General features: G+C 41.1%; 1 protein-coding gene across 1 annotated transcript in view; it reads left to right on the top strand.

The window, feature by feature from the left end:
• The first annotated feature begins 1,854 nt into the window (after positions 1-1,854).
• The window catches only part of LOC134384292 (Fc receptor-like protein 2), a 37,873-nt gene continuing 15,608 nt past the window's right edge, over positions 1,855-24,119 (top strand). The window contains 8 exon segments of the mRNA XM_063105855.1: positions 1,855-1,912; positions 5,842-5,862; positions 19,287-19,547; positions 19,809-20,093; positions 20,982-21,269; positions 21,717-21,784; positions 21,786-21,996; positions 22,305-22,415. Coding sequence (XP_062961925.1) covers positions 1,855-1,912; positions 5,842-5,862; positions 19,287-19,547; positions 19,809-20,093; positions 20,982-21,269; positions 21,717-21,784; positions 21,786-21,996; positions 22,305-22,415 — 1,303 coding nt within the window.

The following is a 24,119-nucleotide window of genomic DNA, read 5'->3' as shown; positions in this document are numbered from 1 at the left end:
AGGATGGCTCATGGTTATCTAAATGGCAAAAGGTGCCAGTGTCCTTTGCAAAGCAGGCCATTGGGGACCATGGTGGCACCTGTGGCATGGCTGACACTGACAGCCCCTGCCCTCCATCTTTGTTCCTAGCCATCCCAGATGTCTCAGGTATGTTGATTTCCCCGGCAATCCTTTCTATGCATTATTGCCCACCCCGTCCCTTCTTTTTTTTTTTTTTCTTTTTTGCTCTACTGTGTTACTGTAGATTCTCAAATGAACTCTAGAGCCCTCCTAAGGCTATTGTTATCATTCACAGAGAACTGTCTATTTGTTTTGTGGGTCTGTGTGGGGGGGTGTATGTGTGTGAAGACTGGTATCTCCTAGTCACTCTGGCCTGAGCTTCTGATGGTGTCCCTCAAAAGCCATTTTGTATTCTTTTTCCTTCTAAGCCCTGGGAATGTCACTGGCCCAGGACCAATTTTTACGGTAATTCCTTTTTGGGGTTTCCCAGGGAACACCCATGAGTGTGGAACAGTCTGGGGTTTTGTTATTTCAGGGGAAACTTTCTATTTCCTCCAGAGTTCATTCAAAGATAAGCTTTCTTGTCATCTGTCTGTGCTGGTGGGTGGATTTTTCCCCCACCAACTACTCATTAAAAGGAAAATATTTTGATGGTCCAGATTTTATGCAGGCATTTCGATTTTGTGCCTTTTGCAGGCCAAAAGTTTTGTTTCTTAGTTCCACACAAACTTTGAACATTAAGCCCATGAAAATTATCTAGCGTGAAATTTCTTCCCTCACTCCTCCCAGGGGAGTAGTAATGTCAATTTACATGTTTAACACTCGTTTTCACTTCCTTTTCTTAATCTGTAATGAAGGAATTTCCCCTTTTTCTTATATGTTTAGTTAAGCATTTTTTTAAATTATGTAATATTTACCCATCACTTATAAAAATTTAAAGTGGAAGAATTTTTAGGGTTTTTAGTGTACCACAACTTGCTAGAACCTCATTTCTTGCTTTCCCAGTGGAGATGTGGTTTTATTTTGATTTTTAAATTTTTCCACCTTTTAATGGGACTTTGAAAGTACGAATATTTAAACAACAGTGCTTAGTTTGCCATCTTGGATCATCAATTACTTATAATAGAAAACATACATGTATTATTTAACATAATAAAAAATTCTAAGAATACTCCTGGCTGGAGGCAGAGGTTTTCTGGCAATATTGATGATCCTTAACGTTCTCTGCATTCGTGGGGTTTTATAATTCTACAATTATCTTTCCCTTCCAACCAACACCTTTTTCACTCTTACATTATTGTGTCCACCAATCTCACAATCATATTTTGAAACTTCTTTTTCTTCTTAGCTTCTATGTATCTGATGATACATAAAAAGTTGAAAAAAATCTAATTAAATAGAAAATGCTGGAAGGAAACTCTAATTTTACTTATGCACAAACACTGAAGTTGTTGGAAGGCAGCTTTAGAACTGATCCCATACTTTGCTTTTTCCCTGTCTCAGCTCTTGACTCCTTGACCCATGGAGCCATTCTTAACTTTGCTATGTACATTATTATGCCTAATCCTCTTGGACAGGTCAACAACAATAGTTGGTTTCTTGCCACCAGGGATGGAAGTTTCCTGCAAGACACAGACAAACCTGCCACTATGATATTCACAAAATGACAGTGCTGAGTTTAAGGGAGATGGTTAAAAAGAGAAGAACAAAGAAAGGAGGCTAAAAGTGAGTTAAAATATTGAGAAAGCAGCAAGTCTGGGAGAGCCCTGCAGAATTTATGTAATGAGATTGCAATTAGCTTGATCACAGGAAGTCTGGGATGGCTTCTAGGGGGAATCTCAGGGGTGAAGGACAATGGACAAAAAAGACCTCAATCAAGAGAAGCAGAGCAGACTGCTTCGACAAAACCAAAGTAAGTTTGTCTTGCAGTAAAAACAAGGTCCAGGAACCAGGGAGTCTGCCTGGATTCTGGCTTCCTTCTCACACCCCATTTCTAAGCAGTCACCCAGCCCTATATATTGCGACTCTCTGACATTTCTTTTTCTTTTTTGTTTTAATTTTTATTGAATCATAATCGATTATACATATTTTGGGGATTTGATGTTGACATATGTTGATCAAATCAATATTACTAGTATATGTATTGTTACAAATCATACTTACTCTTTATGCCACTTGTTCAATCTCTCTCCATCTCCTTCTCCCTCCCTCCTCCCCCCTCTAATTCCCTAGATTTCTTCTCTCCTTCTGAAAGAGTAATGGTCACTCTGTTGATTTGTTGCCTAGATATATCTGTCCAATGCTGAGACGTGTGTTCAGGTCCCCCAATATTATCATAGAGCAGATGCTTCTTCTGTCACTCTGGAATGGGCTTTGTGGAGAGAGACATCCTCTTCTTTTCTTTGGTTTCTGCTGGTGATTCTCCTTGTGTCGATGCACTCCAGTGGCTGGTGGACGATCTGCATGGTGGTTGTGGCATCTAGCTGCTTTTGCAGCAGCCATGGTTATTGTGGTGGCTGTGGTGGGCCACCCACAAAGAGGTGATGTTTTCTGCATGCTCCTTGGTGCTGGCAGTGTGCCTGGTTGTGGGAGGGGGTCTGGTCCTCTGCTCCATGCCTCAGGTCCCCAGGTGGGCCCCAAGGCACTGGCACCTCCCTGACATTTCTTTTGTTCATTCCCTCCTCTCCATTATCACTGCCTTGGTTCAAGCCTTCACCTTTTCCAGTGAGGATTCTATCAGTGGCCACCCATTTATTCTATTTCTCTATAGTTGTATCCCCTCCACCCCACCATATACCCTGCTCTCAAAATTCAAAATGTTCATGTATGATCATGGTTAAAATGTCCCCAATTAGTCTTGTAATAGTTAGGAGTTTATGGGTGTTTCTAATTGAGAAATAAAGTCAGATTGAAGACAAAATATCAGCTTTATTAATGGCCATGCTGGATGGCTCCGTGGGGCTTGGATCCAAGCCCTCCAGAGAGGTTTTCTCTACTTTTCTCTCAATAGATTTTGGGACTTATCTGTGAGGAGAGTTGTGTCCAGCCAGCAAACGGAGGAACTATCTCAACTCATTGAGATGATTCCACTTAAGAAAATGAGCAAGGAAGGATCTCTTTCTGCTTGCGGACAAGGAAAGGAGAGAGAGCAAGAGACCATGAGTGGTATCTTCCCCGCAACTCCCCAATCATATAAGCCTCTCCTCCCCTGCAGAGGAATAAGTGGTAGAGATGAGGAGCATTATTAAAAGGATCAAAAGAGTTTTATCTAATACTGTTCTTTCCTGGGAAATAGATTAGACATCTCTCACCCTATTAAAATATGAAGGATCCTCCCAGACTTTGAGCATGGCATACCAGGTGCTCCCTGACATTGCCCCTGCCCACCTTTGGGCCTTATCACTTGTGACACTTCCCTTCATGCCTCTGCATCTGCCATTCTAAAGTGCCTGTAGATCTCTGGGCAACCTTTCTCTTGTTGCTTTCTAGGCTGGAAACTCTGCCTCCTCCCAAGTCTTAATTATTTGGTTAAGACCTACCCATCTCTCAACAGTTATTTCCTTTGGAAGCCTTTACTCCTCCACTCCTCAATCTTACATACAAATATCTTCACTTTTTTATGTTAGTCTTCTAATACTAGGCTGTGATTCCCATAAGAATAGGAACCACATCTTTTTATCTGCATCATCTACTGCCTAGCATATTGCATAGAAAGTACAGGGCATTGAATTAAACTTTATTGAATAACTGATGCCTGTGTGAATGAATGCTTCCTCTGCTTGGGAATCATACCTTTGTGAACTGGGAAAAAGTTGTTAGCAGAGTATGTCAGAAGAGTCAGCAAAAGGGCCGTCCCTGTGGCTCACTCAGGAGAGTGAGGTGCTGGGAGCGCAGCGGCGCTCCCGCCGCAGGTTCAGATCCTATATAGGGATGGCAGGTGCGCTCACTGGCTGAGCGCGGTGCAAGCGACACCAAGCCAAGGGTTGCATTCCCCTTATGGGTCACAGAAAAAAGATTAAGAAAAAAAAAAAAAAGAGTCAGCAAAAAGCCTTGGGGGAAACCAAGATTGAAAGCCAGGAATATAATCTGGATTTGGCTTTACTTCTGCCACAACCCAACTAATGCTCACCTGCCTGCCAGGAAGACACCTACAGAAAGCTGCTGTGGTGATCTATTAAGGGTTGGTGTAGTCAACGACCCACAGTTCACAGTTCCCCTTGGTCACTGGCCTTCCTGCCTGAGGAGTCATAAATCATCCACCTTCTGGAAAACCCACAGATATACAATTAAAACAGAAAGTGGAAAGCTTCCAATTGAACTGTCTATGATCCCTAGGGGACCTCCCCACCTGCTGTCCCCAGAGAGCCCAGGCCATGAGCCAGGAACTATTTTCACGCACGGAGGGAGGACTGCTCCTTGTCACAGATACTTCACTTACGTCTTCCAAGAGCCTCACTAAGTTTTTCTGTGCCTCTGCTGACTTTAGGAGCTTGCTGAGGGGATTAAATAACTTTGTAAGCATAAGGCACTTAAAACTGTGTTTGACTCATTAAGACCTGTATATGTGTTAGCTACTATAATTAGTGTCAAGATGTGGAATTTCTCTGGCATTTCGAGGACCGGCTTTAATTTTCTTAACACCTTCAGGACAAAAGATAGTGGTAAAACATTGCAGGGCTCTTTTACTTCCTTTTTTGCTAATTATACAAAAGCTATGCTGAAGAGTTGTCTTCATCCCCTGCTCACAGGTCCCAGCTGGTAGTTGAGAGAACATCGTTTCTCTGTCTCTCTCTCTCTTTTTTAAACAGCTTTTCTTTTTTCTATGACCTCCTAAAATTGCTGGACCAGATCCTCATGCTGCTGTGGTCATTGCTGGTCATCTTTGGTGAGTTCAATAATTTCAGTTAAAAATGAGATGGCAGCAGGATGGGGTCCCCAGCTCTAAAAGGTCTGAGGTTTTATCGTAGCCGAAGGGGAATGTTCAGGTCTCTGCTTCTAGCTTAGCTTCAGGAACAGATGCAAAGCAGTGGGCCTGAGGAAAACCAAATCGCAGCACATCCTAATTCTTTATGTTCAAGGCGGGCCACTTCACCATTTGTCCACCACAAATTTCTGTTTTGATATCTTAGATCTCATTGGGTACTATGATATTCTTGTAAGTAGAATGTTCATAATTTCCAGCTCTTAATATGCCCCCATTCATCCATGAAAACCATTATCTATGAGATTTGGGTCTAGCAGATGCATTGAGACCCTTTGCTTATGTTTCTCTGTTTATCCACGGGCTATGAGGAAGACGAAGGCTGCTGCTGGAAAAAAGATTCCTTTCTCTACACTCGGTAGTCACTACATAAATATTTGTTATTGGAGTAAAAGGACTCTAACATAAAATACAGCCTGAGGAAAGAGAGCAATTTAGAGTGCGTCCAACTCTCGTAACTCCCCTATGTTTCCTGATAAACGTTTGTGACTTGTGACTGTGATGTCATGTAGCAATGTGTCTACCACTGAAAAAGCGTGGATGTAAGGGAGGGTGGTGGGGAGGAGGAGGGAAAATGAAATGAAGGAGAGAATCACTAAATATCCAACATCTGTGGGACTTGTTCCTGGTAATCCCTTTGGCCAAGGAATGGGTTTGCAATTTGTCTTGTGATTGTACAATGAATGAGGGTTCGTGGTACATGTGAGGGAGATCGAATTGTTGGGGATGAGGGAAAAGGGGGATAGAAAAAAAAGAAAAGCAGGAAAAAAGTTTTAGAGCAATTTACGAGAGTAAAATGAATTTCTAAATTAAGAGGACAAATGCTCTGTGCTAACCTCTGGTTTTTGATCCCCTCACAGCTCCAGTCAGTGAACAGGAAGGTGAGTCTCCTTGTCTTTGTTGTTCTCGGTCTCTGATTCGTTGGTCATCAGGCCACCACAGGGTCCTGTAGATGTGACCCCAGAAAGATTGTGGAGATGTCCAAATATCACTGCTCCCCTGGGGCCACATGTTCCTGCTACCCTGGGTGATTGGGCCCCACCCAGTCTTCTGAAGGCCCCAGATGCTGCCTTTTTGTTTAAAGCCCAGGTGTAGGAAGGGAAGTAACATCTAAAAGAGGACAAGCAGACTGAGTAGAAAACCATTTTCAGAGAATTGTTTTCCTGCCACAGGTCAGTAACCCCAAAAACAGTTATTCATAGAGGAAAAATCTCAGGGCTAAAAACGTCTGCATGGTCAGAATAAACATGTGCCATCATTGCTCTAGCTCTAGGTCAGGAGTCAGCAAACTTTTTCTGTAAAAGGCCAGAGAGTAAATACTTTAGTTTTTTCAGGTCTCTGCCATACCTACTCACTCTGTCTTTGTAGCTGGAAAGCTGTCACAGACCATATGTAAATGAATGGGCACGGCTGTTTTCTAATAACACTTTACTAAAACAGGTCATTGACTGGCTCACAGGCCACAGTTTGCCAACTCCTGCTATAGATTCATTATATTTAGTTCTGAATTTTTTTCTATATAAAATTATTTTTTCAATTTTTTTTCTAACATTGTGTGACTAAAACTGTGTAATTTGATCTCATTCTTTTTTATTTAAAGCTGTGCTCAGTAAAGGAAGTAAAGGATAAAAATATTTTATTCTATATATAGAATCTCCACATGAACCAAGACTAAATATAAAGAAAAATGGAGTTGTTTCCTTGCCTACACAATGCTAACCAGCAAATAGAGGAGGCTTTTTGGACTATAGGGCACTGTGCCGGGATAAGCAGATCCCTGTCTCACCTTGAATGGAGCAGAAATGTTCAGGAACACCTACAGAGGTCCTGGTCTGGAGCTTGTTCAGGAGCAAGTCTCATCTCTTGTGTCATTTTTTGTCCCACATGAGGCCCCTGAGCCCTACGTTGTCATAGCCATCACTCCACTTCCTCACTGGGTGGAAATTAGAGGAATCCTCAGCCGATGCTCAGGTAGTTTCTGACCATGAGTGAGAAACAAAACTATGACTCAGTTTCAGTGTAATGTGGGCAGGGCTTCTATTTGGGAAAAAAGTGAATTACCCACATCTATCCAGAAAACAGGACAACAGCTAAGTAACTTTCTTTCCTGTTCTCAGAGAGCTGGGATATTATTCAGAAATTTGAGATCCTTCCCTTTAAAAATAATAAAAGGGAACTTAATTCAGCATAATGTAGTGAAAACAGCAGGAGTTATACAGCCTGAAATAATTGAAATCATGTTTTTGCTATTACCTTCTGTGTGGGCTGGTCAGTCACTTGGACTCTGACACCAGCCTTGTCTCCAGTTAAAAGTCTCTGGCCTGTTGAGAATTCCACTCCCCTGCAAGGTGTGAAAATGCCATTCGGCATAGCTGCTGAGAATGTCTTTCTCTCTTCACCCATTCTCTCAGGGCAGTCTTCTTCCCACCTTCCTCCTAGCCCCACTCATACACTGCACTCACCACCTGGGACCTTCTCCTTGCATGCAAACCTCTGAGAAATGTCATTTGCCTTTCGCTTTTGCTGCTGCTCTGGTGAAAATATCTTTCACTGAAATTCTTGTGAAAAAAATTTAACAGCTCTATACATTTTGCCCCTAGTTAAATCTTTTTTTTTAGTAATTACAGTTTTGTATATTAGATCTTCAGAACTTATTCATTATGCATAACTGAAACTTTGTACCCCTTGACCAACATCTCCCTTTTCCCCTTCTCCCATCGCCTGGCAACTACCATTCTACTCTCTGCTTCTGTGAGTTTGATGTTTTTAGAGTCCACTTATACATGAAATCAGTAGTGTTTGTCTTTCTGCATCTAGCTTATTTTACTTAGCATAATGTCCTCCAGGTTCATCCATTTTGTCACAAATGACAAGAAACAAGATTTTCTTGTTTATGACTGAATCACATTCCTCTGTGTGTGTAAATATATATATATATATATACACACACACACTTATCATCAGTGGACATGGAGGTTGTTTCCATATCTCAGCTATTGTGAATAATTCTTCAATGAACATGGGAGTGCAGATACTGATTTTACTTCCTTTGGATATATACTCAGAAGTGGGATTGCTGAATCACAGAGTAGTTCTATTTATAATTGTTTGAGGAACCTCCATACTATTTTCCAAAATGGCTATGTCAATTTACATTCCCACCAATAGCGTGCAAGGGTTCCCTTTTCTCTACATCCTCAACAACACTAATCTGTACTCTTTCTGATAATTGCCATCGTAACAGGTATGAGGTGATATTTCATTGCAGTTTTGGTCTGCATTTCCTTGATGATTAGTATTTTGAGTACCTTTTCATACACCTGTCACCCATTTGTATACCTTCTTTTGAGAAATGTTTATTCAGGTCCTTTGCCTCTTGTTTAAACAGATGTGTTTCTTTTTTTCTATTGAGTTGTATGAGTTCCTATTAACCTCTTATCAGTTGTATGGTCTGCAAACTTTTTGTTACCTTTTTACCCTATTGGTTATTTCTTTGGCTATGCAGAAGCTTTTTAGTTTGATATAATACCATTTATTTATATTTGCTTTTGTCACTTGTGCTTTTGAAGTCTCATCAAAAAAATCCTTGCCCAGACTAATGTCCTGAAGTGTTTCCTCTATGCTTTTTTTCTAGAAGTTTCATAGTTTCAGGTCTTACATCTAAATCTTTAACTCATTTTGAGTTGATTTTTGTAAGTGGTAAGAGATAAAGATGGACTTATCGAGTTTTACTCCTCTGCATGTGGCTATTTAGTACTCCCAGCACCACTTATTGAAGAGACTAACCTTCTCCATTTTGTGTTCTTGGCACCTTTGCTCAAGATCAATTGGCTGTAAGCACGTAGATTTATGTTTAAGTTTTCTGTTCTGTTTCATTGGTTTATGTGTCTGTTTTTATGACAGTACCATGTTGTTTGGGTTATGATTTCCTTGTAGCATATTTTGAAATCAGGTAGTGTCAGAGCCTCCAGTTTTATTCTTTTTGCTCAAGATTGCATTAGTAATTTGTGATCTTTTGTTGTTCGATATGAATTTTAGAATTTTTTTTATATTTCTGTGAAGAATGTCATTCGTATTTTGATAGGGGTTGCACTGAATCTGTACTTTGGGTACTGTTAACATTTTAACAGTATTAACTCTTTCAATCTACAAATGTGTTATCTTTTTATTTATTGTGTCTTCTTTAATTTCCTTCATCAATGTTTTATAGTTTTCATTATAGAGATTTTTCACCTTTTTGGTTAAATTTATTCCTAGGTATTTTTTGTAGCTATTGTAAACAGGATTGTTTTTTTAAATTTCTTTTTCAGATTATTTGCTATTGTTTTATAAAAATGCTAGTACTTTTTGTATGTTGATTTTGTATTCTGCAACTTTGCTGAATTTGTTTATTAGTTCTAATAATTTTTTGGTGGAGTCTTTGGATCTTATATATTTCTGTATATAAGATCATGTTGTCAATAAACAGGGACAATTTGACTTTCTCCTTTCCAATTTGGATGCCATTAATTTCTTTCTCTTGCCTAATTTCTCTGGTAAGTGTTTCCACTTGAATGTTAAATAAAAGTGGTGAGAGTGGGCATCATTTTCTTTTTCCAGATTTTAGAGGGAAAATTTTCAGCTCTTCCCATTCAGTATGATGTTGGCTGTGGATTTGTTATATATGGTCTTTAGTATGTTGATGTATGTTCTTTCTATGCCTAATTTGTTAAGAGTTTTTATTACGAAGAGGTGTTGAATTTTATTGAATGCTTTTTTTTGCATCTATTGAGATGACCATATGGTTTTTGCCCTCCATCCCACTGAGTGACATATGAACCTTTCTGCATACGTGGGATGAATCCCATTTAATCATGGGGGATAATCTTTTTGATGTGCTGTTGGATTTGGCTTGCTAGTATTTTGTGAGGATTTTTGCATCTATGTTCATACAAGGAAAGAAGCCCGTTTTTTTGTTTGTTTGTTTGTTTCTTTTTGCTGTTGTTATATCCTTGTCCAGTTTTGGTATCAAGGTAATACTGGCCCTGTAGAATGAGTTTGGAAGAGTTTCCTCCCTGTCTTAGTCCATTTTGTGTTGCTACAACAGAATACCTGAGACTGGGTAATTTATAAAGGACAGAGGTTTATTTGGCTTATAGTTCTGGGTCAGCTGCATCTGGCATGGGCCTCAGGATGCTTCTACTCATGGCAGAAGGTGGTAGATAGTGAGTGGGTATAAGCAGATCACATGGAGAGAGGAAGCAAGAGAGGAGGTAGGTGCCAGGGTCTTTTAATCAACCAGCTCTCATGGGAACTAATAGAGTGAGAACTCACTTATTACTCCCCTACACCTAGGGAGAGCACTAATCCATTCATGAGGGATCCATCCGTGACTCAAACTACTACACTGGGGATCAGATTTCCACAAGTTCTGGGAGGACAATACATCCAAACTCCATCATTCCACACCTGGCCTCCCCAAAGTCATGTACCTCTCACATATAAAATATAATCATTCCATCCCAACAGTCCCAAAAGTCTTAGCTTGCTCCAGCACCAACTTAAAAGTCCAGAGTCTCATCTGAGACTGTAGAGGTAGGGCTAGGGTCTGGAGCTCACAGTCCCCTTGAGCCCATTCACAAACCCTTCACACGCAGGTCTATGAGTCAGGTAACCAGCAAAAAGTTCCTTGGAGGCTTGGTTGAAGAAAAAGTAGTCTTTATTCAGCACACATAACACTATGAGCTAGGCAGTATGAAGAGAAACTCAAAAACTCAACTGCTACCAGCAAAATCCAAAGAAAAACTGAAACTGAGCAGCTGCCAGCAGAGTAAACATGCTCTATTTTTGACTGGAGCTCTGGCAGCCAGCTCTGCTTCCCAAAAGCAGAACACACAATTGCAATTAACTAGAAAGATACATGGGTGCACATGCACACTAACTCCACCCACATAACTTGTTTACAAGAAATGTGCTGCTCCATGCCCCCAGCCAGACCTGAGCCTGACTAAATTATTCTATTTTCCCCATGGAGACCAAAGGAAAAACTCCTTCCAGCTGTGAACCTGTAAATATCAAAACTAAATTTATTTACTGCCAAGACACAAGGGTGAAACAGACATTGGGTACACATTACCATTCCAAAAGGGAGGAATAGACCAGAAGAAATGAGAAACAGGCCTCAAACAAGTCTGAAACCCAACAAGGCAGACCTTAAGTCTTAAGGCTCCAAAATATTCTTCTTTGACTCCAAGTTCTGCATCCTGGGCACAATGGGGCAACTGGGCACCTGCAGCCTCGCTCACACAGCTCTGCCAGGCACAGCTCAGAGGGCTGTGCTGGTGTCTAAAGCTTCTCAAGGCCTGCATTGCACGTTGCCAGTTACCTTACAGTTCTGGAGTCGTGGCTCTACTGACATTTCCCTTGTTGGGGCTCTCTGTGGGGACTCTGACCCCACTTTTCTGCAAGGCATTGCTCTAGTAGATGGCCACTGCGGTGGCTCTACCCCTGCAGCTGGTCTCTGCCTGGGCCCCAGGCTTTTCCGTACATCCTCTGAACTCTGGGTGGAGGCTTCAATGCCTCCACTGCTCTCATATTCTGCTGGCCTGCAGACTTAATACCACATGGATGCCACCAAGGTTTCTGGCTTGTGCTCTCCAAAGCTGCTGCATGAAACACACTTGGAGCCACTCAAAGCAGGGCTGTTCCAGCCAGAGCAGCTGGGATGCAAGGAGCAGGTTCCTGAGGGCAGCGGCACCCACCTGGGTCTGTCCTCTGGAACAACTTGGGCCTCTTAGGCCTATGGCTCTGTAATGGGAGGGGCACCCTTCCAGGCTTCTGAAATGCCTTCAGGGCCTTTCTCCCATTGTCTTGGCTATTAGCATCTGGTTGCCTCATAGCTAAGCTAATGTCTTTAACAGCAGTTAATCTGCTTCACCCTTGTGTTTTTCTACTGCTCTCTGCTTTTTTACCACGTGGCCAGGCTACAAATTTTCCAAATCTTTACAGTCTGCTTTCCTTTTAAATTCCAGCTTTGCATCATGCCTTTTCTGCCATAATTCAGCACAGGCTATTGCAAGTAGCCATGCTGCTTCCTGAATGCTTTGCTGCTTGGAAATTTCTTTCACCAGACATTCTGTTTCACATCTCATAAGTCCCACCTTCCACAAAGTCCAAGGGTATGGACACAATGCAGCCAAGTTCCTTGCTATGATGTAGCAAGGGTGATCTTTTGTCCAATACCTGATAAGTTCCTCATTTCTATCTGAGACCTCATCATTGGCATGGCCTTCACTGTACACATTTCTATCAACATTCTGGTCACAGTCATTTAACCAAACTCTAAAATGTTCCAAACGTTTCCTCATCTTTTTTCTTCTTCTAAGTCCTCTAAACTCCTCCAACCTTTGCCCATTACCCAGTTCCAAAGCCACTTCCACATTTTCAGGTATCTGTATAAAAACACCTCACTCCTTGGTACCAATTTTCTGTATTAGTCCATTTTTGTTGCATATAGCAAAATACCTGAAACTGGATGATTTACAAAGAAAACACAATTTATTGCTTACAGTTTCTGAGGCTGGGAAGTCCAAAATCCTTCTGGTGATGGTGACAGTGACCCAGGGGTCTCACATTGCAAGATGATAAAAACAGAGAGAAAGAGAGACTCTCCTCTTCTTTTAAAGCCCTCAGAACCATGCCTCTGACCACCATTTTTAATCCATTCACTACTGCATGGTTCTACAATCCAATTACCTCTTCAAAGCTCCACCTTTCAATTGCCATAATAGGATTTCCCACCCTCTTAAACAGTCACAGTGGAGGCTAAGTTTCTAATACATAAAATAATTCAAGTCTCACAATTTAAGCTTCAGTGAGTTTTGTGGGGACATAATTCAATCCACTACACTTCCCTTTGATATTTTGGAATAGTTTGAGAAGAATTGGTATTACTTCTTCTTTAAAAGTTTGTACAATTCAATAGTGAAGCCATCTGGTCCTGGGCTTTTCTTTGATGGGAGGCTTTTTATCACTGATTTGATCTCATTACTGGTTATTGGTCTATTCAGATTTTATATTTCTTCAGGATTCAATTTTGGTAAGCTGTAAGTGTCCAGAAATTTATTCATTTCTTTTGGGCTTTCCAGTTTGTTAGCATATAGTTGTTCTTTATAGTCTCTAATGATCCTTTGTATTTCTGTGATGTCAGTTGCAATGTCTCCTTTTTCATCTCTGATTCTATTAATGTGAGTCTTCTTTCTTTCTTATCATTTAGACTAGCTAATGTTTTGCCAATTTTGTTTATGTTTTCAAAAAACCAACTCTTAATTTTGTTGATCTTTTGTGTTGTTATTTTAGTCTCAATTTAGTTTATTTCTTCTCTGATCTGAGTTGGAACATTAGATTTTTTAGATGTGAGCTTTACATTTTTTGATGTAGATGTTAATTGCTGTAAATTTCCCTCTTAGTTCTAACTTTGCTATATTCCATAAGCTCTGATATATTGGGTTTTCGTTATCATTTGTCTCTAGCAATTTTTAAATTTCATTCTTAATTTTTTCCTTGCACCTATAATTGTTCAGGAGCATGTTGTTTAATTTCCATGCATTTGTATAGTTTTCTAAGTTCTTTTTGTTATTGATTCCTAGTTTTATTGCACTGTGGTCAGAAAAGATATTTGATATGATTTTAAATTTTTAAAACTTGTCTAGACTTGTTACTTACCAGATGATCTATCCTAAAGAATGTTCCATGTACTTTAGATATGTATGCTGCAGTTGTTGTGTGAAATATTCTAAAGATGTCTGTTACGTCCATTTGGTCTAGCATACCATTTAACTCTATTGTTTCTTTGTTGATTTTTTATCTGGAGTATCTGCCCATTGCTGAGAGTGCGTGTTAAAGTCTCCTACTATTATTGTATTAGAATCTCTCACTCCTTTCAGGTCTATTAATATTTGCTTTATATAGTTAAGTGCACCAAAGTTGGGTGCATATATATTTACAATTTTTCTATGCTCATGATGGATTGACCCCTTTATTATTATATAGCAACCTTCCTCATCTCTTTTTACAGCTTTTGATTTGAAATCTATTTATCTGTTATAAGTATAGCTACTCCTGCTCTTTTTTCCATTTGCATGGAATATCTTTTTCAACCCCTTCACTTTTAGTTTATGTGTTTCTTTGCAAATAGAGTTTCTTGTAAGTAGCATATCGATGGATCTTGTGTTTTAATCCATTCAGATACTCTGTGTCTTTTAACTAGGAGATTTAATCCATCTACACTTAAAGTAATTATTGATCAGTAAGCCTTACTACAGCCATTTTATTAATTTTTAATAGGGGTTTTTTTTGCAGTTTTTCCTTCTTTTCTCCCTCTCTTGCTGACTTTCTTTGTGATTAAAATTTTTTCTCTAGTTGTATATTTTGATTCCTTGCTTTTTATTTTTGGTGGATCTCTCATAGGTTTTTGTTTGCAGTTACCATGAGGCTTACACAAAACATATTGTAATTATAAAAACTAATTTTAGACTGACAGCAACCTAATTTTTATTGTAAAGATAGAAAAAGAAACAAAAAACAAGCAAACAAAAAGCAAAAGAAAAAGTTACAATAAATATTAAAAACACTCTGCACCTTATCTCCATCTTCCCTCCCCCATATTTGGATTTTTGATGTCCCATTTCTAGAACTTTTTATATTGCCTATCTCTTGGCAAATTAGTGTAGTTATTATTATTTTTAATAATTTTGCCTTTTAGTCTTCCTGCTGATTTTATAAGTGTTTTATGCTCCATGGTTATGATATTAGAGAATTCTTTTTGTCTATATACTTGCTCTCACCAGTGAGTTATGTACCTTTAGATGTTCTCTTGTTACATGTTAGCACCTTTTTCTTTCAGATTGGAGAACCTCCTTTGCATTTCTTGTAAGACAGGTCTGGTAGTAATAAATTCTGTCAGTTTTTGTTTGGGAAAGTATTGATCTCTCCTTCATTTCTGAGAAATAGTTTTGCTGGATAGAGTATTCTTGTTGACAATTTTTTCCTTCATTACTTCAAATATATCATTCCACTCCCTCCTGGCCTGTAAGGTTTCCACTGAGAAGTCTGCTGCCAGGTGAATTGGGACTCTCTTATGTGTTATTTGTTTTCTTTTTTTCTCTTGCTGCTTTTAGGATTCTGTCTTTATCTTTGACTTCTGTGAGCTTGATTGCAATATTTCTTGGAGTAGTCTTATTTGGATTGAATATGATTGGTGTCCTTTGACCTACATGTACCTGAATATTTGTATCTTCTCTAGGTTTAGGGAGCTTTCTGTTGTTATCTCTTGAATAAGCATTCTACCCTTTTGGCATTCTCAAGGCCCTCAGGAACTCCTATGGCTTGAATATTTGCTCTTTTGACACTGTCCCACTGTGCCACTGTCTGTGAAGGCTTTATTCATTTCTTTGTGGGGAGTTTTTCCCCTCCACCTGTATCTCTTCAAATGGCCTGTCTTTAAACTTGCTAATTCTTTCTCCTACTTAATCAGTTTTGCTATTGATGCTCTCTAGTGCATTGTTAAGTTGGTTCACTGAATTTTTCAATTCCAGAATTTCTGTTTGATTTTAAAATTTATTTCTATCTCTTTGTTAAATTTCTCTGAGAAATTATTGAATGACTTCCCTGTATTTTCTTGTAACTCATTAAATTTCCTTAGAATAGCTATTTTGAATTCTTTGAGAGATCACACATCTCCCATTGCTTTAGGGTCAGTCTCTGGCACCTTAATTTGTCTGTTCAGTGAGATCATGGATGCTGTGGTCATGCATATTGAAGGATTAGGTACTTATTCTAGTCTTCGCTCTCTGGCTTTGTTTGTGCCCATTTTTTGTGAGCTTTTAGGCAGGCTAGCTATAAATTCTGAGCCTATGGTTGCTGCCATTGTTTCAGTGGTAGATGACTGACTATGCCCTATGCTCTGGTTTGCTGCCAGTCTGCAGCTGGTATGTTGCCACGTTTTTAACACTAGAGGATGTCCTAAGCCCAAGTTTGCTGTATGTTTGCAGTTTCCCCCAATATCTGAGTGATTCCAGATGTTATGTCTGTGATCAGTGGCCTGACGTCAGGTTCTTCTGGTCTCTGCCTGGTATTGGGCTTCACCCTGGTGGGCCTGGCCCTTGGCCCCCAGGTCTACTTCCCTCTCTTTTCTTCAAGGGGGCCATGTCTCTTTCTGCTCTGTGCTGCCTGGGGTTGGAGAAGATATGGAGCAAGTGGCTCCTTAAAGCTGGGTCTCAAGATCTGCAGCAGTTAAGACAACAACACAGGGGAACTTTCATGTCACCTTGGCTTTCATGGTGGTGGCTGGCATTGGGCTCCCTTCAAAGTCCTGCCCTCACTTTCCTCTCCCTCTCCTTCTCCCTCCCCCTCCTCCTCTCCCTCTCCCTCTCCCAAGCAGGCTTTGTGTTTCTCTGAGCTGCACACTGCATGGCGTTGGGGGAGGGGGTGAAGCGAGCAGTGCAATTCTGTCTTTCTACCCTCTTAATGCATCTTTTCTTTTTATTATGCTAAAACTAGGCACTGTGATCTCTTACCTGGTTCTCTTAGCTCTTGGGAAGGTATTTTTCTGCATGGATGGATATTCAAATTGGTGTATCTGTGGTGAGATGGCCCCTGGAGTGCCCTGTACAACCATCTTGCTTCTTCCCTTCTTAGTAAAATCTTTGTGTTCCTATTTTATTTGCTCTATTTAAGGGCTTCTCTGTTCACCACCTAACCTTCTCCCTGCCTCCTACCATTATCCCCACAATGAAATTCTCTTGTGTACTCTCTGGGGATATGCAAGATTCTCCTGTGTCCCTCTGTAGGTGTGGCCACCCTCAGCCTGACTGTGTCTGTCTCTTCCCCATCAATCCTAGTTGTAGAGGATTTGGAACTCCCTGAGGTGAACAATTCAGCACTGGGGCTTTGTCTCCCTGCTCCTCAGGACCTCTAACTCTTTTTACTCCCCTATAAGTAAGTGTACACAGAACAGAACCCTTGAGGCTACACCACAATGACAGCAAATGCAGAGTCTGCACACCTCTGCTGAGACCTCCAAACTGCCAGGCAGTGGGCATATGAGTAGTCACAACAATTATCGAAGCAAGTGGAAACAAACTCTAACACAAACCATATTCTGACTCTTTCATAGCATATGAGGATCAACTATGTCCACTCCCTAGGACATAACTCTCAGAGATTTAGACTTCAAGTCACCTTCGTCCCTTCAGTCTCCCCAAGTCACTTCATCTCACAGACTTAAAACCAATTATTTTGGTTTCTCTTAAGGTGATGTCCTCTTGTTCCTCCTCAGCCATCATTAGCTTCAGCAACAAAGACATTCTCCCTCAAGGCTGTGAATATTCATAGCTAACTGACTGGCCCATATTTGCAATCACAATTTTATGCTTATCTCATAGAATCCTTAAAACATCCTTATGAGAGGCAAATACTCTTTATTGTTCCATTTCTCAGGTGAGAAAACTGAGGTATAGAGAGATAAGGTGCTTTGTCCAAGATGACACAGCTAGTAAGTGACAGACTTGAATTTAAAACAATGTGATTAGGCTCATATCCACTAGGTTAAATGTTCTGAGAACTAAAATTAGTCAGTGATTCTTGGCAATGGAGCACTCTTGGGGCAAGTTCGCTTCCAGGTCTCTAAGCTTTATGCCCCTCTCCCTGTGGATTCCTCTCTAGGGGCTACAGTAGGCTCACCTGCTGCTCCCGCTTGCTGGTCTCCTGCTATGGATTCAGCATCATCTGCACCCCCTTCTGTCCACCTGTGGCTTACTCTTTGGGAAGTCTGTCCCTTAAAAAAGAGTTTGAAGACATGAATAATCCCTAATAACCAACCCAAAGGCCCACTTAGTCACCAGCAGCTCTGAGCAAGTGAGGCCACCTGTCATGTGTCCTTTCAATAGCTTCTCTAACCGTGACTCAGAATGTTTCCCTCCTGTCCCCAACAGCATTCTCCTCAGAAATTTTTCCTGGAACAGCACCAAAAATTAGAATTTTAAGTTCCACAAGTCTCCTGTGGCATTTTGGCTCTGACTCTGCAATGGTATTTTATGAGCCATCACATTCTCTTATATGATTGACCTCTGCTTCCATACATTACACATTCAAATCCATGCAGTGATGATACAATTCAATAGCAATAGGGAAATTTTTATTTGAGATATAATTTAGTCCCTCGAGGTCAAAATCCCCAACTATAATCTTAAAATACAGTGGAGATGTAGCAGACACAGAACATAGTCTAGTACCATAAATAAGTGTAGTGACCAGGTAAAATTAGAGGACCTATGATCAATCTAAGAAGAGCCACCCTGGGGAGGACAATTGTCTTTGGCAATGACTTTTTTCTCATTATTATCTGTCCCTAGGAACTGAATCTTGGGTTAAAAATAATCTCTACCTCATTGAATTGGTGGGGAAATTTTTCTGAAAGCATTCAAGTGGAAAGTTATGAGAATTAAAGCTACTGGACCTTATTCCAGTATCTGGCTTATTCCCCAGTAATCCAGGCCACTAGGTGGTTTCATCTGGTGAGGCAAAAAGAAGGGGTGAGACCTGAATTTGTAATACAGTGCAGTGCCTCTAAGGGTTGGATAAAGGTATAGGGGATGAAAAGTAAAGTGCCCACTGAAGACTGTGGTCCCCTGTGTGATTTCACCAATGGAGAGGGCTAAAAACAAGGCACTTTAGCAGAACACTCTCATCCATGTAAAAAGCTGTTTACCAACACCCCCTGCAATGGACTGAATGTTTGTGTACCCTACTCCCACCCAAATTCATATGTTGAAACCCTAATCCCAATGTGATGGTATTTGGAGGTGGCCTTTGGGAGGTAATTAAATCATGAGAGTGGAGCCCTCATGAATAGAATTAATGCCCTTATAAAAGAGGACAAAAAGCTAGCTAGCTTTTCTTTCGCCTTGTGAGAATACAACAAAAAGTCAGCAGTCGGCAACCTGGAAGTGGGCTCTCATCAGAACCCAATGATGCTGGCATCCTGACCTTGGACTTTCAACCTCCAGAATCATTGATAATAAGTTTCTGTTGTTGATAAGCCACACAATTTGTGGTATTTTGTTACTGCAGCCTGAACTAAAATACTCCCTCAGGAAAAATGGGATGCAACACTGAGTAATTAAGGCATGGATTGGAACAACCATTGTGTTTAAATATGTAGAGGCTATGCCTGACACCATCTCACTGCCCAAGAGCAAGGCGAGCAGGTCAGACAACTGAGTTCTCTGCAGAAATGGCAAATCCAGTCTCCTTCTCTCTCTTGCAGGCTGGTTGACTCTCCTGGCTCCCTCTTCTGTCTTTGAAGGAGATAGCATAGTTCTGACATGCCAAAAAAAATACAACTGGAAAATAAAGAGGATAACTTACTACAAGGATAAAAAGGAGTTATTTTTTTCAGAGGAACTCTCAAACTTCACTATCCAAAGAGCAGTTATGAGTGACAGTGGCAACTATTATTGTACTGCTACTACAAAAACAATCTTCCCATGGACAGAAACTTCAAAAATAGTGAATATCAAAGTCCAAGGTAAAGCCTTCACTCCCGTGGGAGCTGGGCTGAGCAGGAGACTGTGGTAGCAGAGCAGGGTGGGTAACTGGTAGGGGAAAGCTGCCCACAGACCAAATATGGACTGGAGTGCTTGTGGTTTGACCATGCAAGGGATACATGAGAGGTGACATGTTTCTGGTTCTGAATGTCCTGTTTGCTCGGGTTGCTTCTCACTAGGGGCTTTTCAGTAGAAACCCTGGATCTCACTGCTCTGTTCTCAGTTGTAACCCTTCTCTCTAGAGCTGTTTCCATGTCCTGTGCTGACAGCCAGCTCCTTCCAGCCCACAGAAGGGAGCCCCATGACCCTGACCTGTGAGACCCAGCTCCCTCCACAGAGGTCCAATGTCCAGCTCCAGTTCTGCTTCTTCAGAGACAGCTGGACCCTGGGGTCAGGCTGGAGCAGCTCCCCCAAATTCCAGATTGCTGATATGTGGGGTGAAGACTCAGGGTCCTACTGGTGTGAAGCAGAGACAGTGACTCACAGTGTCAGAAAACGTAGCCTCCAATCCCAGATTCATGTGCAGAGTAAGTATCAGTGGGGGTGGGCCTGGGAAACAAAGATCAGAGTACTGAAGCTTCAGCTTGGACTGCTAGACCTTCTGTTTCTTTGTGCAACTCTTGTCCTTATGGAAAGTGGAACTGGGCTAGAGAAACTTTACAGATTGCTCCTGACATCTCTCTTCATTAGAATCAGAAATAGACTACCTCCTTAAGTTTTTCTCTTCTTTATTCGTCAAGTCATATTCATTGATCAAGTCTTCATTGATCACTGTCTGTGCGCCTCAGCACTTAGCAGTGGGATGGGTACTTTAATAGACAAGGCACCTGCTCTCCAGTGGCTCACTGAATGGCTCCACATTCTGGGATCACAACACAAATGGACTTACTAGAAGGCAATGATGTGCTACAGCATATGGGGCTAAATGAAGCGTCAGATAAAGCAGAGACCAGAGTGAACTGGAGTGGTCAGAGGTCAGTTATGATCTGGGTGAGCCTGGAAATTAGAAATGATAGGGGAATGTTATTGGGATTGTTATTAAGAACAGTGCCTTTTCCTAGGTAGAACTGATGCTATAAGTGGCTCTCTTCATTCTGTGCAAAAGGCATCTGTCTGCACAATGACCCATCCAAAAATATTAAAAAGTTTACTGACTCATGGAGTGGATGATTCATCACAAATTTTTAAATTATCACTACCTATGAAATTAGTCAAGATCAAGATTAGAATATACGAGTATCTGTATCCACATTCCTCAAAGATAATTGTAATGGATTCCCTATCTTTGCAGGAATACTTCTAATGGATTACATATACAATCCCCATATTCCGACTCCTTGCATTAGAGAGTAGAATCAGTTTACCCCTGTTTTCCCATAGTCAGTGTTCTCATGTGTTATGTTATCTTCATCTAGGAGTCCCTGTCTCTAACGTAAGCTTGGAGACCTGGGCCCCTGGAGGACAGGTGATCGAAGGAGGGAAGCTGGTCCTGCTCTGCTCAGTGGCTGAGGGCACAGGAAACATCACATTCTCCTGGCACAGAGAGGCTACAGGAACCAGTCTGGGAAAGAAGAGCCAGCGTTCCCTGTCGGCAGAGCTGGAGCTCCTGGCTGTGAAGGAGGGCGATGCTGGCGCGTATTACTGCAGAGCTGACAACAGCCATGATCCCATCCAGAGCAAGGTGGTAGATGTCCCTGTGAGAAGTGAGTTATACTCTCATTCATCTCAGCCAGAATTCTTAAAACCAAGGGCATGGGACCCAGAAGTCATGAGGCAATTCTAGGAGGTCCCAGTTATCAGTGCCGTGGAGAACCGAAAACAGTTTGCAGATGGTTTACCCTTGCAAGTTAACTACTGACATCTTTCTTTTTGTGGAAGGAAATAAAAAGAAGGCTGGATTGCCATTAAAAAAAAAAAAAGATGAGAAAAACAAATGAACATGTCTCTAGACACACCCCAGAATTGATATTCTCCCGAATTTCTAAATACATTGTTGAGAAAATTACCTCTGACTGTTCTAGAGAGGATGTGAAAACGGAATGAATACACAATGACCAAGGCCCAGGCCCTTTGCTGAGACCCTAGCGTAGGAGTTTGTGAGTCTATGGAAGCATCACAAACCCTCTCTGATAGCCCTTTGTGTCTCTCAGTTCCAGTGTCTCGCCCTATCCTCACCCTCAGAGCCCCCAGGGCCCAGGCTCTGGTGGGGGACATGGTAAGAGCTTCATTGTGAGGCCCTGAGAGGCTCTCTTCCGATCCTGTACCAGTTTTATCATGAGGATGTCACCTTGGGGAACAGCTCAGCCCCCTCTGGAGGAGGAGCATCCTTCAACCTCTCTCTGACTGCAGAACATTCTGGAAACTACTCCTGTGAGGCTGACAATGGCCTGGGGGCCCAGCACAGTGAGGCAGTGACACTCTTCATCTCAGGTGGGTTGTGGTACCTAGAAACAAAGTACTATGGTCAATGGCTCTGTCCCACCAGTCTCTATTGATACCATATTGGGGTTTCAGAAGATAGGAGCTGTCTTGAGTGTTGTCTGCGGTATGCGGGAAGGTGGGAAAGGTGATCTCAACATCTAACTGCTTCTCTTCTCCCCACACTAACCTGAAAACTACAGACAACACTTCAATGCCCTTACATGAATTTATACTTATCATTCCTACATAGTACTGATAGGAATTCCAGGGTCCCAGTCTTTACTCTCCAAGGCTGAAGCACGGGTTTCTTCAATCAGGGCCTGATGGCTATAGAAGATACCTTGCCAGAGTGCTTGGGGGACTGTTTCGCATCCTTGGTTTCATTGGTGTTACTCTGCTGTTTTATTGCTGGTCCCACAAGATACCAGGTTGGTGTCTACTTTTTGTTGTGTTTGCTCTTTTTTGCTTTGAGCTCTTGCATTACTGATACACACTGGATTTGCACAAAAAAGAAAAGAAAAAAAAATCTTCCAGTATCCGATAATTTCTTCCCACACTTCACAATTGTGCAAGGTTCCATGCAGTAGGCAATGTTGCCATGCCACAAATTCTATGACATGTCATTGTCCCCTGTGTATAGTTACTTGGCATTAAAATATTAACACATTCCTCCACGCTTGACTTTTAAATTAAAAAGTTTAATTATGAAATATCATTTAATAATTTTCAATACACATAGTTTACACACAATGGAGTAAAAAGTAATAAGTGAAAGGGATGGCCCAGAGTCACAAAAAATTCCACCAAGAGACAGATACTCAGCCAGAATGTATATTGGAGGGCTTCGGGGGTGAGCAGGTGGGCTGCCCTCTCAAAGCGGGAGCAGCCGCATACAGAACTAGGGAGTGCCTTATATATCCTAATAGGTTGAGCTGTCTCATTGTCACTGGATGAGAGGACCAAGCGAGAATTTAAGCTGAGCTGGGACTTTCCTATAGGTGGGGAAAATCTCACTCATGGGAAGGTGAAGTGGTGGTGAGCAGAAGGGGAGGGGGAGTCTTTTGTGGTTCTCAGAAAATGTGCTATTCTAGGGACCTGAAACTTTCTGCAGCCATTTTGGGTGTTCTTCCTGTCCACCTGCCACCATCTTAGACTGACATCGGTCATAACATAATTGGCTAACAATAAGGAGTGAGATTTTAAAAAACTTAAATAGTTTAGTTATAATGTTTATACATTTCCTATTAGTTACTCTACTCATGACTTCTTTTTGAGTTTTGGATCCATAATATGGATAATATGGATATATTGGATAATCCCAATTATAAATTGGAACTTTAGCTGAGACTGTCAAGTAGAGCACGTACATGTGACTCTCAATGTGACCTGGATCTCCTCACAGCATGATGACTTCAAGGTAGTCAGAGTTTTTACGTGTTGGCTCAGGCTCCAAAAGCAAGAGTAATAATGAATCTGCAATATCTTTCATCAATTGATTTCAAAATTATGAAGCAGTGTCACTGCCACCACAATTTTATTGTGTCCTAGTGCCTCACAAACTTGCCCAGATATAAGGGGAGGGTTCATAGACTCCTCCTCTAAATGGGAGAACTGTCAAAGAATTTGCAACCATATTTGAAAAGTTTCCACACACACCACAATGAATTCCCATCCACGTCCCTCAACCCCACAAGATCATCAAAAACGCAACCCTCTTCACAGAAACAGAAATACCACATGTCCTCACTCATAAGTGGGAGCTAAAAGAAAGAAAAGAAAAAGAGAAACAATCACAATAATACATTGAACTTTAAAAAAAAAAAAAAGAGAGAAAATAGAACTGTGATTATTAGAGGTGAGAAGCGGGAGAGGAGTTAGCAAGAAATTAGTTAAGGGTCACAAAGATTGATTAAGTTTTGGAAACATGACTATCCCTTTTCTTTTTGTTTTTTTGGCAGCTGGCTAGTACGGGCATCTGAACCCATGACCTTGGTGTTCTAAAGCTGTGCTGCAACCAGCTGAGCTAACCGGCCAGCCCTTGTAAACATGACTATCCTAATTATCCTGATTTGATCACCACATTGTATACATGTATTGACATTCGATTCTGTACCACACAAATATATGTAATC

This window comes from Cynocephalus volans, chromosome 8 (genome assembly GCF_027409185.1).
Source record: "Cynocephalus volans isolate mCynVol1 chromosome 8, mCynVol1.pri, whole genome shotgun sequence".
Taxonomy (NCBI): domain Eukaryota; kingdom Metazoa; phylum Chordata; class Mammalia; order Dermoptera; family Cynocephalidae; genus Cynocephalus; species Cynocephalus volans.
Note: the sequence above shows the minus strand (reverse complement) of the source record. Positions and strands in the feature narration are given on the sequence as shown.